Genomic DNA, 18,627 nt, shown 5'->3' with positions numbered 1-18,627 from the left:
CCCATTTGAGGGGTTTCCTAAAAACCCTAACCCTAATTTCCACCTCCTCTATATATACTCATTGTTGTGGGTGGAGGCTAGGTTAGATTTGAAAAGGTCAGATTTGAGAGCACAAATTTGAGAGAATTATTTGATTGTTTGAGCAAACCTTTATGCTTTGCATTTGAGAGATCTCTAGATAGAGTTTGAGTGAAACATCTCTAGGGTAGTTTGATTATCACCATTGTTGGAGAGGTTGAGTTAACCACCACATTGGTGTATTTGATTATTTGTAACCATTATTTTCATAGTGGATTTCTGATCTGGACTAGGTCCCGTGGGTTTTTACTTCTTCATTGGAGAAGGTTTTTTCACGTTAAATCTGGTTGTGTTCTTCTTCTCTCTCTCTCCTATTTTTCATTTTGATTTTCCGCTGCGCTGCCCGACCAGGTGAAGTTCAGGCCGAGGTATTGCCGAGATCCGAGATCAGGATCTTGCTGACTGACTTCCGCACAAAGGCCCCTGAGCTGATCTGAGGGAACCGAGTTTTTTCCCAACAGTGGTATCAGAGCCCAGGTTCGACGGGTTCTGAGGGAGACGAGATGGAGACCAGTGGCATAACTCATGATGGAGATATGTTCAAGTTGACCGCATATAATTTCACATATTGGAGACCGATGATGGAAGATCATCTCTACTGCAAAGATTTGCATGAGCCCATTATCCTTGATGAGAGACAGGCAGGCAAAACTGATAAGGAGTGGGAGATCCTGAGTCGGAAGGCGGTAGCCACGATCAGGAAATATATTGATAAAAGTCTCTTTGAGCACGTGTCCGAATTCACGAACGCGTATGAGTTGTGGACGAAATTAGAGTCCATGATTCAGAAGAAGACTCCCAGGAACAAAGCACACCTGGTTCGCCGACTTGTTAAGCTTGAATACAAGGATGGCATGAGCATGATTGAACACCTGAACACCTACAAAGGTATTGTGAATCAGCTGTCAAAGGCTGATATGAAAATTGATGAAGAACTGCAGGCATTGCTGCTGTTGAGCTTGCTGCCAGAAAGCTGGGATACTCTGGTGGTGACCCTGAATAACTCGACTCCGGATGGAAAATTGGAGATGGATGTCGTGACAGACAGCCTTCTGGGCGAAGAATCCAGGAGAAAAGAACGAGGTATTTCGAGTACGTCTGAGGCCAACGTTGCTGAGAACAAAGGGAAATCCGACTCCCGCGGTAGAAGCAAAAGCCGATGTAGAGGTCGTGACAGACGAGACAAGTCCAGAGGTCGGTCAAAGCCGAAATATGAGTTGAAGTGCTTTTACTGTGGAAAGACAGCCCATAAGAAGCCAGACTGTTGGACCCTACAGAATGATGAGAAGAACGGCTCTATGAAGCCGGATCAGATTATTCCCAAGAAGAGGAAAGACAAGAGCACCACTGCGGTGGCTGCCAACTCGGATGCCGAGATATTCCTCCTTGGTGAGGATAATTATTTGAATGTTGCATATGATGACTGCACCTGGATTGTTGACTCCGGTGCCTCCTTCCACGTTACTCCACACAAAGGTTTTTTCTCCTCTTATCGAGGTGGTGATTTTGGAGTCGTGAAGATGGGAAATCAAGTGACCAGCAAGATTGTTGGTGTCGGTGATGTAACTCTGACCACAGATGTCGGATGCCGACTTGTGTTGAAAGATGTAAGGCATGTTCCTGACATGCGTTTGAACCTAATCTCGGTAGGCAAACTTGATGATGTCGGGTTAGTAAACTACTTCGGTAGCGTGAGATGGAAGCTGGCCAAGGGAAACTTGGTCGTGGCCCGAGGTAAGAAGGAAGGCTCCTTGTACGTGATGCAAGGAAAGATCAATGGCGGAGAAGCCAATTCTGTTCGAGATGAACCTAGCTTGGAGCTATGGCACAAGCGCCTCGACCACATGAGCGAGAAAGGGCTACAGATCCTGAACAAGAAAGGATTACTGACCGGGTTGAAAGGCCAAGCGTTGGAGAGTTGCACGCACTGCCTAGCTGGAAAGCAGCACCGGGTTTCTTTTGTGAGACCGGATCAACCAAGACGACGCAGGAATATTCTTGACCTCGTCCATACTGATGTTTGCTCCATGTCGGAGAAATCTCTTGGAGGAGCTCAGTACTTTGTTTCATTTATAGATGACCATTCCCGCAAAGTGTGGGTATATTTGTTGAAGTCTAAAGACCAAGTACTCCAATCCTTTAAAGAATTCCATGCGATGGTTGAAAGGGAGACTGGCAAGAAATTGATGGTGGTCCGATCTGATAATGGTGGTGAGTATTGCGGCCCATTTGATGCATACTGCAGAGCGGCCGGGATTCGAATTGAGAAGACGCCCCCCAAGACACCTCAGCTGAATGGACTGGCTGAGCGGATGAACAGAGCTATTGAAGAAAAGGTCTGAAGCATGTTATCCAATGCCGGATTGCCAAAATCATTCTGGGGAGAAGCCGTCAAAACAACTGTTGATTTAATCAACCTCTCACCATCACAGCCACTTGAAGGAGAAATTCCAGAAGAAGTCTGGACAGGTCGAAAAGCGGCCTACAATCAACTGAAAGTGTTTGGATGCCGAGCTTTCGTGCATATCCCTAAAGATGAAAGGGCCAAACTTGATGCAAAGACCAAAGAATGCATTTATCTTGGTTCGCCGAGATGTGAGTTCGGGTTCCGACTTTGGGATCCAATCAATAAGAAGATCGTGAGAAGCCGAGATGTGATCTTTCATGAGCATGAGAACATTCATGACATCTCGAAGCCCAAAGCCCGGGTTACTGTCAGACGTGAAGAACCCATCCCTCCTGTCCGAGCTGAAGCAGGGGGAGAAAATCAAGAGAATGAAGAAATTGATGACCAGAAACAAGCTGAAGATGACCAAGACACTGAGGTCCGAGTTGAAGATGAGATCCGGGATGAAATTGATGAACCGGGTTCTCAAGCTGAGGAACAGCCGAGATATCCAACTCGAGAAAGAAGACCCTCTACAAGATACCCATCCGATGAATACACCGTTGTTGCTGAAGACGGTGAGCCTCAAAGTTATGATGAGGCTGTGACGAGCTCAGAGAAAGAAGAATGGGAAAAGGCAATGCAAGACGAGATGAAGTCTCTGCACGAGAATCAAACTTATGAGCTGACTGAGTTGCCAAAAGGAAGACGAGCTCTGAAGAATAAATGGGTCTACAAGATTAAGAATGAAGAGAACGGGAAAAAGCCGAGATACAAAGCTCGGATTGTAGTGAAATGCTGCAATCAGAAGAAAGGAGTTGATTTTGAGGAGATCTTTTCTCCTGTGGTGAAAATGACCTCGGTCCGAACTGTGTTAGCCATGGCGGCTTCAATGGACCTCGAGGTAGAACAAATGGACGTGAAGACGACATTTCTTCACGGTGACTTAGAAGAAGAGATATATATGGAGCAACCTGAAGGGTTCCAAGCTCCAAACCAAGAAGGCTTGGTATGTCGGTTGAAGAAGAGTCTCTATGGCTTGAATCAAGCACCTCGGAAGTGGTACAAGAAATTTGAATCATTCATGATTGATCATAAGTTTGAGAAGACTGAAGCCGACCACTGCGTATTTGTGAAGAGGTATGAGACTGGAGATTTTCTGATATTGTTGTTATATGTTGACGACATGCTTATTGTAGGGAAAGATAAATCGAGGATAGCCGCCCTGAAAAAGGCATTAAGCTCGTCCTTCGCAATGAAGGACCTCGGCCCTGCAAAGCAGATTCTCGGAATAAAGATTATCCGAGATAGACAGAAGAAGCTACTATGGCTGAGTCAAGAGAAATATATTGAGAAGATTCTGAAGAGATTCAGCATGGACAAAGCCAAAACAGTGAGCACCCCCCTAGCCGGACACATAAAGCTGAACCAAAAGCAATGTCCGAGATCTGATGATGACAAAGATGAGATGATGAAGGTCCCTTACCAATCCGCCGTCGGAAGCTTGATGTATGCAATGGTTTGCACTAGACCCGACTTGGCGTATGCTGTTGGAATGGTAAGCCGGTATTTGTCAAACCCCGACAAAGAGCACTGGGAAGTAGTGAAGTGGATCTTCAAGTACCTTCGAGGTACGACCGACTTATGTCTCCGATTTGGAGAAGGCAAAGCCGAGTTGCAAGGCTACTCGGATTCTGATTTAGGGGGAGACGCCGACTCGAGGAAGTCGACTACAGGATATTTGATGAGATTTGTCGGAGGAGCTGTCTCTTGGCAATCAAGACTTCAGAAATGTGTTGCACTATCTACAACTGAGGCTGAGTACATTGCCGCTACTGAGGCAAGCAAAGAGATGTTGTGGATGAAGAAGTTCCTCATGGAACTCGGCCATGATCAAGACAAGTACGAGCTGGGTTGTGATAATCAAAGTGCAATCCATCTTGCGAAGAATTCAACCTATCATTCCCGCACTAAGCATATTGATGTGAGGTATCACTGGATCCGGGATGTGGTGGAAGGTGGTGAGCTCGAACTCGTCAAGGTGCACACTGACCAAAATTGGTCCGACATGATGACGAAGCCGGTTCCAGCAAGAAAATTTGAAGACTACTGTGAAGGAGCCGGATTGATGCTGAGGCCGACGCATTGAAGTCGGAGGGGGAGATTTGTTGGGCTTCCTCCTTCAATGCTAAGCCCAAGCCCATTTGAGGGGTTTCCTAAAAACCCTAACCCTAATTTCCACCTCCTCTATATATACTCATTGTTGTGGTTGGAGGCTAGGTTAGATTTGAAAAGGTCAGATTTGATAGCGCAAATTTGAGAGAATTATTTGATTGTTTGAGCAAAGCTTTATGCTTTGCATTTGAGAGATCTCTAGAGAGAGTTTGAGTGAAACATCTCTAGGGTAGTTTGATTATCACCATTGTTGGAGAGGTTGAGTTAACCACCACATTGGTGTATTTGATTATTTGTAACCATTATTTTCGTAGTGGATTTCTGATCTGGACTAGGTCCTGTGGGTTTTTACTTCTTCATTGGAGAAGGTTTTCCCACGTTAAATCTGGTTGTGTTCTTCTTCTCTCTCTCCTATTTTTCGTTTTGATTTTCCGCTGCGCTGTCCGACCTGGTGAAGTTCAGGCCGAGGTATTGCCGAGATCCGAGATTAGGATCTTGCTGACTGACTTCCACACAAAGGCCCCTGAGCCGATCTGAGGGAACCGAGTTTTTTCCCAACAAAATGGTCCAAAGTGGTGGGCCATGTCAATTGGTATCTCACTCGAGATGAGACCCGATATAGTACTCAAACTCAGTTATGATAACTTGCCAACAAGATTGAAGACATGCTTTCTATATCTTGGGATATTCCCCAAAGACTTTGAAATTCCTGTTAGGCCACTGTTGGAAAAGTGGGTTGCTGAAGGATTTATAGAGGAAACAGGGACTAGAGATCCAGATGATGTTGTGGAAGACTACCTGTACGAGCTCATTGATCATAGTTTGGTCCAAGTAGCCTTTCAATTATTTACCCGGGTACACCCCTCCCTACCCGGGTAAATAATTCAAACAATTTCTCAGGTGTCAAGAAAAATATCCGGGTACACTCCTCTCTACCCGAGTAGGCAAAAAATTTCAAAAAATACTCGGGTAGGCTTGGTGGTCAACGGTCAAACAGGGGCAGATTGGTGTTATGTTTTTGGAGGGGGTTAAATTTTTGAAATAGTTTATAATGAAGATCAATTTGATAATTAATTATTAATAAAAGGTTATAAGGGTCAAAAAGCACCTACATGATAGATAGCCGTTCCAAGTAAACACACGCATATCAAAAAATAAAGAAGTGAGTTAAACGTACCACGTTAGCATCTTTGGCAAGTCTAGAACAAATAGCACCGCTTGAATTTTGGTCCTGGTCAAACCACCCAACTTCAAAAGTGAGTATCTTATAAAGCATAGCCTCTCTGACCCGTTTGGTCAAATACTCTCCCATGTAAGCAAAGCTATAATGTTGTCCAATATTAACAACAAAAGAGAACACAGCAAGACCCAAAAAGCAAAGCGAATACACCCTCGTCTTATTTTTTATCTCCTCATGATCCGTGTTAAAATACACTAATATCATGGACCCCACCACGAATGCATAAACAGGTTGAACCGCACCGAATAGCATCGCATTCAAACACCCCATAACTGCATGCTTCCATTCTGGAGCATTCAGTGCAAGCAATCTCTTAAATGATGGCACTTGAACTCTCTTCTCTTCTGCAATAACTGAGTTGGTGGGGCCTACAAGGTTGTTGTTATTGTTGTTGTTGTGGATGTCTGGGACAGTAGAAGTGGTTGAGACGGTTAGAGGAGTAACGGATTCTGTTTCTTCTGTTTTGGATAATTTGAGTGTTTGTTGGAGACGAACCATGGAGTTGTAGAGGCCGTTTTCGTTTTGGATGAGTTCGTTATGTGAACCTGTCTCTATGACCTTTCCGCGTTTCATGACGGCGATGACGTCGGCGTTTTGAATGGTGGATAAGCGGTGAGCGATGATGATGGCGGTGCAACCCATGGCTGCGTTGTCGAGTGCTTCTTGGACGAGTCGTTCAGACTCGGTGTCTAGTGCACTGGTTGCTTCATCTAGGAGAAGGATTCGAGGTTTCTTAATCATTGCTCGTGCAATTGCTATCCTCTGTTTTTGTCCCCCTGACATTTGAATCCCTCTCTCTCCAACCTGCACATGCAATTATTAAGAAAAAAAAAAAAAAGAAAACTCTTAATTTGGTATGATTTTTGCATTATAAGAGGGCAAGGATATTCAAATTCGGAAAATAATTTTTTCTTTCTTTCAAATATGCAAAGTTAACACGGCAACTAAGTGCCCGTTAGAAATAAGAAATAAGCATAAGCTAGGCCAAACAGTTTTGAAAAAAAACTCTTATAACGAAAAATTCTTTTTTTATAATGAAAAAAAAGCTGAAAATTAAAAGTTTCTAGGAGGAGCTTTTTTTTAAGCTCTTATCTGTTTTTCTTGAATTGTGTGTTTTTTTTTAAATGAAGAGTGATAAAGATAGATAGAGAAATAATTTTCTTGAATATGTGTTTTTAACTAATTTTTAAGCCAAAATTTTTATGTAATTTCCAAACAGCTTTTAACTTCTTTTTTTAACCTTTTTTTTTAGCTTTAGTTTATAAGTAGCTTCTAGCTTAAAAATAAGAGGATCCAAACAGGCTCCACAGTCCTCACGTACTCGATGGGAAGTGGTGATATGACTTCTGCATTATTTGTGTTCTCTTATAAAATCTTAAGGTTAAGCTAGACATAATGGACTAATAGATTGATCTATGATCTTAAAAAGAGTGAGCAGATATGGTTTATGTCTCCAATGTGGCTTGTTCAAGGAGCTTTTAGTTATGTTCCGCCAATTGTTAAAAAAATATATAATAAAGAGTTTTATAAGAGTTACTTTGTAGGAAAAGTGATTATGTAATGTTAAAGAGATTCGTTTTGCGTGTCATAATTTTTTCTTTTTCTTTTTTCTTCAAAAAGTGTGAGTCCCACAAAATATTGCGTGTGTAGAAAAATTTGTTGTGTCATGTTAAATGACAAATGCAAACCTATAATAAAATCATTCTATGTGTTTTCAGCTAAGTTTTTGAGAGAATTAGTTACTTGACATAATATCATGGAACCAGCATATTTGAGAGAATGTAAATGGCCAAAAGTCCATTCCTTTGGATAAGAACATGTATATGTAGGTGGTTACACAAAGATGAGAGATGTGATGTGACATTTGGTCCCAAAGTGAGAGTGAAATATGCAGGACACAAAGTCAAAATCATCTTTTAAATATTCTAAATTCAGTTTGGAATTTGAGCTTCTACGTCCTTTCTTTCTAGAGGAGGAGAGCATTGATGCATTTTAGTGCACCGGATGCACTTAATTTCAGTGTATCGGATGCATTGAAGTTTTTTCTCTTCGATATAATACAAAGCTGTACGTGATACACTTTTATTGATTTAATATACTTGCATCATAGTACAATAGATTTTTCGCTAGTGGAGGTAAGATTTTTTAGAATCTAATACATTATCCTTAGTCCATGTTGATACCACTAAATAAATCAACAACTCTTAGGTAAGAGTACATGTCTATGCATATTGATGTACTTAGGGTGTCATTGGCAAATATACTACTACCCAGGAAAAAAAAAGTATAGTATATTTGTCATACTAACCTGTGTATGGTAACCCTGAGGGAGCAGTGAAATGAAATTATGAGCATTGGAAGCTTTTGAAGCCTCAACAACCTCATCCTCTGTGGCATCCTCCTTACCAAAAAGTATGTTCTCTTTAATGCTGGTTGCAAATAGAGCAGGCTCTTGGCTAACCAAACCCATCTGTGACCTAAGCCACTTGAGCTGCAACTTATGAATAGCCACCCCATCAAGACGTATCTCTCCCCCAAGTGGGTCATAAAATCTCTGCAAAAGTTGTATAACAGTTGATTTTCCTGAGCCACTCTCACCCACCAAGGCCACTGTCTTGCATGCAGGAATCGTAAGGCATAAATCATTAAGGATAATGCTGTCTGGTCTTGATGGGTAAGCAAATTCAACATGGTCAAATTCCACTTCCCCAGAAACGTTTTCAAGAATCTCCCCAACCATATTGTCAGAATCAATCTTTGGAACTCTTTTTATCACTCCCTTTATACGTTCCCCTGCCAAACTTGCTTCAGAGAAGTACTTCACATTGGATAAACAAGCTCCTAACCCTCTATTTCACACAAAAAGAAGAACTTAATTAGTATACAAATTGTTGATATTTTGAGCTGAAAATGAATGAAATAAAGGGTAGGTAGATAGATATATTTACAATCCACCAACAGATATGGCTGCTCCAACTGCGAAAACTGTTCCTCCTTTAGCGCCATGGTAAATGACCATTCTGCTACCATAATAGCACATGAAAGACCACATAATGAAAACAATACCGTTGCTTCCAATGGCTAAACCTTTAGCTAAGCCTTGTTTCAACCCCAACTTAACAGTCCCTCTTAGAGCATTAGAGAAAGCAGTTATGGTCTTGTTTTCTCCCACAAATGAATAAACGGTTCTGATGGAAGATATTGTTTGTTCTGCTACTATACCAGCTTGATTATACTCTTCTCTGATCTTGCTACCCAATCCCATCAAAGTTTTCCCATAAATTATACCAGGGATCAATAGAAGAACCACAAAAGGAAACCCCAAAATAGCCAATCTCCACATCATTGCAAAAGCCGCTATGTAACTCCCAACGAATGTAGAAAAGTTCATCAAGAAATTTGGTACCTAGTTTTCATGTCACAATATGTAATTTATGTTAAAAATAAATTGTGAGAACTCTGAAAAATTATAATAAAAAAAAAACTCCACATTAAATCCCAACTATCCTCACATATTTGTAAAGAGGTAATTCCTCATATCCAAATCCAGATTCAAACTTGTGACCTTTCAGTGACAAACAAGCAACTTATAAATTTGGAATCAAATTTGTGATCTTTCAGTCACAAATGCTACTATTTCAGATATCGGATGAGATCTTTCAGTCATAAATAAGCAGGTTTGCCACTATTACAGGAAATCCGGATTCAAACCCGTGACTTACAAATGAGTAATTTTGCCACTACTTGAGGCTTGCCGATAGAAAAATTATAATAAGATTAAAATCAAATGAAGGTGATTTTGGTAACATCTATCACCTTCTCACTAAGAACATCTTGAATTATGAGGCTGTCATTGGAGACGCTAGTGATGATCTCTGATGTACTCGTGACATGCAAATCAAAGTATGCAACTTCTTGTCTGAGAACAGCTTTTAGATACCTATATCTCATTCTCGCAGCTTGTCTTTCACTTGTTCTTGTCCAACAATAACCCTCTGCAATTAAGTCCAAAAATAAAAGTAAGAGACTACAATAGTACTTTTGCTTCATGTAAATGAAAAGAGGAAAATAACATCAAAATCATAGAAAAAAACTAAAACTAACCGAGGAAGCAAACAATAAAAGACCAACCAGCCAAACATAACCAAGCCACTGAATTCTGCGTCACAAATAAAACCAAAACCTTGTAAGCTACTCTTAATTGCATGCATGTTCTCTTTGAGTGTTTAATAGTGTTGAGAAAGAGAGAGAACCTTATTGATGTTATGGATGAAAGTGTTTCCTTCCATGGAAGATGAACTCCCAATATTATTCATCATGAGGCTACTTATATACAACGCTAGAGGGGTGGTCAAGCCTTCACCAATTGCCCCAAAGATACCGAAAACCATAAGAAACCAATCATGGCCATCAGCATGCATGAAAATGGACCCAATAGACCCATTTTTCTTCTTCATCTTCTTCTTTTCCTGATTAACCATGGCTACACTTTTCTGATCCCCACTCATTTTCACACATCCTTTTCTTGAGAAACAAACAACAGCAAGATTCGCAGACCCACTTGACTAAGAGTGGTTTTTATGCCTTATTTGGCTTGCTTCCAAAACCAGCTTTGTTTCTTGGCCTTAAAACTATGTGACATTCTTATGAATTAATAGGAATCAGTGTGTATGTGTGTGCTATTGCATGCGCTTTATAGGGTCAGGGTTGGGGAATCGGTGATGGCATGTAGAGAGGGTTATTGTGTTTGAGGATGGAGGAACATCTGATATAAGGGGAATTTGCTCCTGTTTAACTCTATAATTATCTCTGCAAAAGCATCATGAATTTTTGACAGCCATATATACAACTTTTAAAAGCATTTTTTTTTCTCATTTTATTCCACTTTCTAGATTATTTGTTTAGATATGTCACTTTTTCTGCTTTTGTTGACAAGATTCTTTCTTTTCATAAAGAATAGGTGAATTCTTGCTTTTTTCTTTTAAATTTTAGTACGTCAATATTATATATATATATATATATATATCTGAAAAATATTTTCTCATATTGCATAAGAACTAAATTCTCATAATGTGACCTTTCGATTTGCATGGAAAATTTTTCTTTTCTTTTTTTAATAAATATGGGGCTCACCACTAGTTGAGTCACAACATGAGAATTCAATTCTTATGCAACATAAAAAAAATCAAACCCCATATATATATATATATATATATATATATATATATATATATATATATATAGGGCATGATATTCTTACACCACCGGTGTAAGAGTTAGAAGTCTTACACTTAATCTTAATCATTGATCCACTTGTATCCAATGGCTCACATTATTAAAAAATTTGAGCCCTTATATATAAGTGAGATCAGCGGACAAGATTGAGAGTGTAACTTGCACTGGTGTAAAATGATCCTGACGTATATATATATATATAAGGAAAAGTGTGTTATTTGTTTTTTTGAAAACAAGTGTGTGTTATTTTAAATAACACAAGTTATGTCATTTCATAGACAGAGGGAAGCATGAGTCCCACTGAAAAATAAAGACAAAGATAAATAAATAAAGGTGTGGGTCTCATGTCTTTGTGTCTATGAAATTTCATGACTTGTGTTATATAAAATGACATATACTTTCTATATATATATATATATATATATATATATATAAAAGGAAAAGTGTGTTATTATTTTTTTTTTGAAAACAAGTGTGTGTTATTTTAAATAACACAAGTTATGTCATTTCATAGACAGAGGGAAGCATGAGTCCCACTGAAAAATAAAGACAAAAATAAATAAATAAAGGTGTGAGTCTCATGTCTTTGTGTCTATGAAATTTCATGACTTGTGTTATTTAAAATGACATATACTTTATATATATATATATATATATATATATATATATATATGTGGACATAATTCTTTAACACCGGTGTCAAATTTAAAAGTTTGACATCAAGTTCTAACTATTGATTTCCGTCAATTTGATGTTTATAATTTATTAAAAATTATTAATTAGATAATAAGTGTGACGCAATAAATTATAACCATTATAGTGACTGGAGGGTGCTAAATGAATGAGGGACGTTTGGCCCAGCTCGTGAAAACCTAGACTTACATGTCTAAAATTAGTTGTTGGAAGCCGGACTTTAGAACCTCTCAGGCTGGCCTAGTATACTAACTTTTATTTTTATTTTATATTTTTTATATTACTCATAATAGCTCTCTCTCTCCTCAACTCATTTCACCCTATTTTATTAGTTAAACAGACTTTTTCAATGATTTTGTTCTATATTATGCTATTTGGATATACGTTGAATTTATGAATCTTTGTAGAATTATTAGTGTTGTTGATCGTATATTCTGTTTGGATAAAAAAAATTTCTTAATTTTTTTTACAGGCTAAACCAGTCTTTTATTTTTGGGAAAAGTATTTCTCCAGTCACTGGAGATCAAGTTATCTCCAGTGAGCTCAAAACTACATCGTTTTTGGTTATAAAATTAAAAAATTATAATGATAAAGACTAATATAACCCTGTAATATATCAGAATTACAAAAACACCTTGACTTTTGTCCCAAAATGACGTCGTTTTAGATTCACCGGAGATAACTTATCTCCATTGACTGGAGAAATCCTTTACCCTTTATTTTTTGTAAATAAGTCAGGCCACATGCCGATAATTATATTTATAATAGGTAACAGGTTAGGCGATACATCACATTTAAACACAGACTTATTCTCTTGAGAACAAAGCCCGGCATGGCTCGACCAGTTAACATCCCTAATTGACGAAAAATCAACAGTTAAACTTTTGAGTTTAACATAAATGTCAAATAATTATGCATTTATATATATATATATATATATATATATATATATATATATATATATATATATATATAGGGTCAGGATCATTTTATACCGGTGTAAGTTACACTCTCAATCTTGTCCATTGATCCCAATTATATCTAAGGGCTCTAATTTTTTAATAATGTGAGTCATTAGATACAAGTGGATCAATGGTCAAGATTGGGTGTAAGCCTTCTAACTCTTACACCGGTGTAAGAATATATCGCCCCGTATATATATATATATATATATATATATATATATATATATATATATATATATATATATATATATATATGGGAGTGGTTATAGTTACTATCTATTTTTCTTACTATCTCTTACTACCAAATCTTAACCGTTGATTTTCGTCAATCTAACGGTTAATAATTTATTGGAAATTAATAATTAATTAATAAATATGACCCAATAAATTACATCCTTTAGATTGACGGAAATAAACGGTTAAGATTTGGTAGTAAGAGATAATCTTAATTGTTGATTTTCGTCAATCTAACGGTTATAATTTATTGGAAATTAATAATTAATTAATAAATATGACCCAATAAATTATAACCTTTAGATTGACGGATATGGTTAAGATTGTGTAGTAAGAGATAGTAAAAAAAAGAGATAATAACTATAACCTCCCCTATATATATATTGCATACATATGTATATATATATATATATATGTATATATTGTTATAAATAATTTATTGGTTGTCCATATCCGTTATATAACCGTTATGACTGTTGGAGACGTTATGGCCGTTGGAGACGTTATGGCTGTTGGAGATATTATGACCGTTGGAGATATTATGATCGTTGGAGAATAATTTCAGTTCTTGTAACTTTCATTTTCTCGAGCCTATAAATAAGGCATCGTTGTAGTGTGACAATACAACCAAAATACATTCTCTTATCTCTATATTGTAATTCTTATTCTTCTAATTCTTAATAATTTTGCAACACGTTATCAGCATGAAAGCTCTGAAGTGATCTTGCAATCCGCCACTTACTGCTTCATCGATGCCGCTGCCACCAGGTTTTCATGAATTCCTCATCCAAATTGGTTTTTGTTGTTTTCAGTTTATATGATTCAAATGAAATCGTAGTTGCATATGCGTTTTGGATTTTTGATATTTCCTTCTTCTTCTTTTTCATTATTTCTGGATCTTGATGTTTTATTGGTTTTGAAAGTTAGCTAGATTGATGAATTCCTTGGATTTATTCAAAGTTTTTGAATAAAAAAATAAAAAAATGAATTTATTTCTTTTTAATTTTAAATATAGTTGATAATTGTTACATTCAAATTTATGATATAAGATTACCGTTATTAGAATATTTAAAATATTATTGTACTAAATATTGTCTTATTTATACATTTTGTACATCTTGTGTACAAAATAAAATTTATTTTAACCCTTCTTTTTCTTTTATAGTAGACAACATCATGTCAAATCTTGCAAAACTTGAATTTGCTGCTCTTGATATAACGGGCAAAAATTGTTTGGTATGAGTCCTTGATGCTGAAATTCACCTTGATGTTAAAGGTCTTGGGCATATAATTATGAAAGAAAAGGAAGCATCCAAACAAGATAAGGCAAAGACCATGATTTTCCTTCGTCATCATCTCCGTGAAGGTTTAAAAGCTGAATATTTGACTGTGAAAAATCCACTTGAATTGTGGGATAATTTAAAAGAAAGATACGACCATCAAAAGATGGTCATTTTGCCTAAAGCTCGCTATGATTGGGTGCATTTGAGATTGCATGATTTTAAATCTATAAGCGAGTACAATTCTGCAATTTTTAAAATTAGTTCTCAGTTAAAGTTATGTGGAGAAAATATTCCGATGAGGACTTATTGGAAAAAACATTTTCCATTTTTCATGCTTCAAATATGTTGTTGCAACAATAGTACCATGAAAGGGGCTTTAAGAAATATTCTGAATTAATATCATGTCTCCTTGTGGCTGAGCAAAATAATGAGCTACTAATGAAAAATCATGAAGCTCGTCCCATTCCCTGAAGCGAATGCAACAACTCATAATAAGTTTGAAAGGAGACAAACTTATAGTCGTGGCCATGGACGCGGACGCGGTCACGAACGTGGGCGTGGGCGAGGCAAGGGGCCAAATATTTATAGGCACCATTATGGAAATAAACAAGAGAATAATAAAGGCCCTCAAAGTAACTCTTCAAGGAGTAAAGAAAATATCTACTATCGATATGGTATGAAAGGCCATTGGTCACGAATCTGTCGTACTCCAGAACATTTTGTTAAGTTTTATCAAGCCTCAATCAAGAAGAAAGAAAATAATGTGGAAACAAATTTGACCTTCGAAAATGATACTGATATTATAAAGAGGATGATTTTATAAAGAGGATGATTTTGCTTATAAAGAGGATGATTTTGCTGGCCTCACTGATATTACACATCTGGATGTTGCAGACTTCTTTGAAGATAATAACTTATTTATTTAATTAGCTTGTTTCTTTTTAATGTAATTCTTCCTTTAGTCTTATTTCTTTTCCTTTACATATATGTTGATGCATTTTATTCTAATGAAGAACATGGATATTCATGATATTTATTGTTTCTTTTAAATGTATTTATTTTATGTTCTTTTAATTTTATTTTTTTCATCTACAAGATTTTTAATTATTTTATTTTATTTTATTGATATTCCTCTTATTTGATAATGGAAGAAGGCAATGTTAACATAATAAACGATAGTACAAAATTGATTTATCAAAAAATGGCATGACTGGTTGACCATCCCGGATCAAATGTGATGTGAAAAATTATTGAAAATTATTATGATCATACATTGAAGAACCAGAAGATTCTTCTTGTACTGCTAGTTCTCAAGAGAAATTATCACTGGCTAAAGTTGAGATTCAATCTCTTACATTTTTAAAATACATATAGGGTGAAATATATGGGCCCATTCGCCCATCATGTGGACCTTTCAAATATTATGAAATTAATAGATGCATCTACAAAATGGCCACATGTAACTCACATCTTGATATTTAATGAGGTTGTTTGCTTAAATGATAATATTAAGAGAACAATTCCTATGTTATATAATAAAGACAATTCTTCTTCACAATGCTAGTGAATTTAGATGTCTCCAATTGATTGCTAGAATATTGCTTATGAGAACAAAACTCCCTATTCTTGCATGGGGATATACTATATCTTATGCGCGTTATGCCAATAAGTTATCATCTCCCATTACATTGGCTTATGGTCAGGAGCCAAATAATTTTTAGATGTGCGATTTATATTCTAATTACTCCACCACAAGGCACAAAAATGAATCCCAAATATGGCTGAGAATATATGTTGGATATGAATCTCCTTAAATAATATATTGAAATAATGACTCGAGATTTAGTGAATTATTGTTATCAGTCTTTCCAACATGAGGGGGAGGGAATAAACAGTTGGAAATATATAGTGCATTATTATCTCATATAGATCCTCGCACAAAGCAAATATGAGAAAATGATATTATACATTGACTGCCAAATGGTTTAACTGACCAGTAAGTCTAATATTCCAACTGGAAATGCTCCAATTCATATTGCACATGAAAAATGATTGGTTCTAAGGATAAAAATCCTCCAAAAGAGGAAAGGAGCAAATGATTAAGATGGTCATAAATGGAGAACATTTTTAATCATGAAGACATAACTTTGATTAAACCTCAAGGGAGGTTCAGATACCTGAAAATAATGAAAACAAAGAGATCTCTAGTAGTTATGTCATTACAGGAAAACGTTGAAACCATAAAGATATAGTTGTCGACAACATTTTGCATAAAATGAAATATGAAACAAGACGAGGATCTTGATGAAGATTGGCCAAAATATAAAGACGCAATTCAAATTTAAAGTTTTTGGACCTATAGTGCAAACACGAAGGTGTAATGCCAGTGGGGTACAAATGTGCAAAAATTATAATGAAATTGTTGTAGCACAAGAATTTTGCTAAAGTCTGGCATCTATTATATTTTCTTGTGGTGGATGAAATCACCTTCAGATATTTTAATAATCTGGCAGTACATGAAAAGGTTGACATGCGTCTAATAGATGTTATTATAACCTATTTATATGGCTTATTCAATTGACAGTGAAATATATATGAAAATCCTAGAAGGATCCAAAATGCTTAAAGCATATAAAAATTCCCGAAAAATTCGTTGAATGGAGCTTCAAATATCATTAATAGATTAAAGCAATAAAGGCTTTTAATGCAGGATCCACACAAAGCTAGATTTCAGACAGGATATTTATTCACAAGTAGAAGCACGACATGGGATAATAGCAATTCATGAAGAAAGTCAAGAATGTGTTTGATCAAGTTCAATGACGCAACACATTCGAAAAGAATGTGATTCTTAGAAAAAGAGAATCCAACAATATTGCATGAAGATAATGCTGCTTGCATAACTCAATTAAGTGGAAGATACATCAAAGGAGACATAACGAAGCATATATCATCAACATTCTTCTTCACTCATGATCTTCAACAAAATGGTGAAATTGATGTTCAACAAATTCGTTCAATTTGGCAGATTTATTTACGACATTACCTACTTCAAGTTTTGAGAATACAAGATCGGGATGTGTAAACTCAGAGATATTAAATAATGTTATCATCAGGGGGAGTGAAATATGTGTTGCACTCTTTTTTCCTTCACCATGGTTTTGTCCCATTGGGTTTTCCTGGTGAGGTTTTTAATGAGGCAGCTTCTAATACATATTTCTTCTCAATAGGATTATTGGACTTCCAAGAGGGAGTGTTATAAATAATTGGTTGTCCATATCCGTTATATAACCGTTATGACTATTGGAGACGTTATGGATGTTGGAGACGTTATGGCTGTTGGAGATATTATGACCGTTGGAGAATAATTTCAGTTATTGTAACTTTCATTTTCTCGAGCCTATAAATAAGGCATCATTGTAGTTTGACAATACAACCAGAATACATTCTCTTATCTCTATATTCTAATTCTTATTCTTTTAATTCTTAGTAATTTTACAATATATATATAGGGGATGAATCATTTGACTCCAAAGTTAGACTTAAAACTCTTACTTCTCATCCCAGCCGTTAATTTATGTCCATCTAACGGTTATGGTTTAATAAGTTATAAAAATTAATTAATTATTAATTTGAAATAAATGATAACCGTTAGATAAACGAAAATCAACAGCATGGATGTTTAAGTCTTACTCCTTGAGTCAAAAGATCCCTTCCCATATATATATATGGAAAAAACATTTATTCTTTTAAAGGATATAAACTTATATCATTTTAGATCTAACCGTTGATTTTTGTCCATCAACGGTTATAATCTATTGGGTCAAACTTAATGGGCCAAATTTATTATTAATTAATTAATAATTTTGATCTAATAAATTATAACCGTTGATGGACGGAAATCAATAGTTAGGATCTAAAATGATATAAGCTTATATATTTTAAAATGACAGATGTTATTCCCTATATATATATATATATATATGTGTGTGTGTGTGTGTTAAAAACGTTACATTGCAGTTATAATACGACGTATAAACTTAAGGGTGGGAAGAACCGTCGCTTCTGAAAATCGGTGTCAGTTTTTTATTTATTTATAAATGAAAAAAATGTTTGTCATTTTAAATGACAGAAAGTTATGTCATTTTAAGAGAGATACAGACACAGAAAATTTGAATTTTAAATTATAAAAAACCACTCACTTTCTCTCTCCCTTGATTTCTGTTTTTCTGTGTTTATCTCTCTCCTAACATGACATAACTTATGTCATTTAAAATAACAAACACCAAACCCTTAAAGTATGGGAAAAATGTTTGTCATTTTAAATGACATAAAATT

The 18,627-nt window shown here is 36.2% G+C and overlaps 1 protein-coding gene across 1 annotated transcript in view; it reads right to left on the bottom strand.

Moving 5' to 3' along the window:
• The window catches only part of LOC133317596 (ABC transporter B family member 15-like), a gene marked incomplete at its 3' end in the record, with an annotated part of 33,720 nt that extends 16,261 nt beyond the window's left edge, over positions 1-17,459 (bottom strand). The window contains exons 1-8 of the mRNA XM_061519455.1: positions 17,429-17,459; positions 13,047-13,070; positions 10,133-10,320; positions 9,984-10,038; positions 9,696-9,874; positions 8,828-9,285; positions 8,188-8,728; positions 5,817-6,683 (exon numbers count right to left, since the gene is read on the bottom strand). Coding sequence (XP_061375439.1) covers positions 5,817-6,683; positions 8,188-8,728; positions 8,828-9,285; positions 9,696-9,874; positions 9,984-10,038; positions 10,133-10,320; positions 13,047-13,070; positions 17,429-17,459 — 2,343 coding nt within the window. The remainder of the gene's footprint in view (positions 1-5,816; positions 6,684-8,187; positions 8,729-8,827; positions 9,286-9,695; positions 9,875-9,983; positions 10,039-10,132; positions 10,321-13,046; positions 13,071-17,428) is intronic.
• Between the last annotated feature and the right edge of the window lie 1,168 nt (positions 17,460-18,627).

This window comes from Gastrolobium bilobum, unplaced genomic scaffold (genome assembly GCF_033153095.1).
Source record: "Gastrolobium bilobum isolate Gb01-03AN ecotype WA unplaced genomic scaffold, APGP_CSIRO_Gbil_v1 utg122362, whole genome shotgun sequence".
NCBI lineage: Eukaryota > Viridiplantae > Streptophyta > Magnoliopsida > Fabales > Fabaceae > Gastrolobium > Gastrolobium bilobum.
The sequence above is the reverse complement of the archived record's forward strand: the minus strand, read 5'-3'. Positions and strand labels throughout refer to the sequence as shown.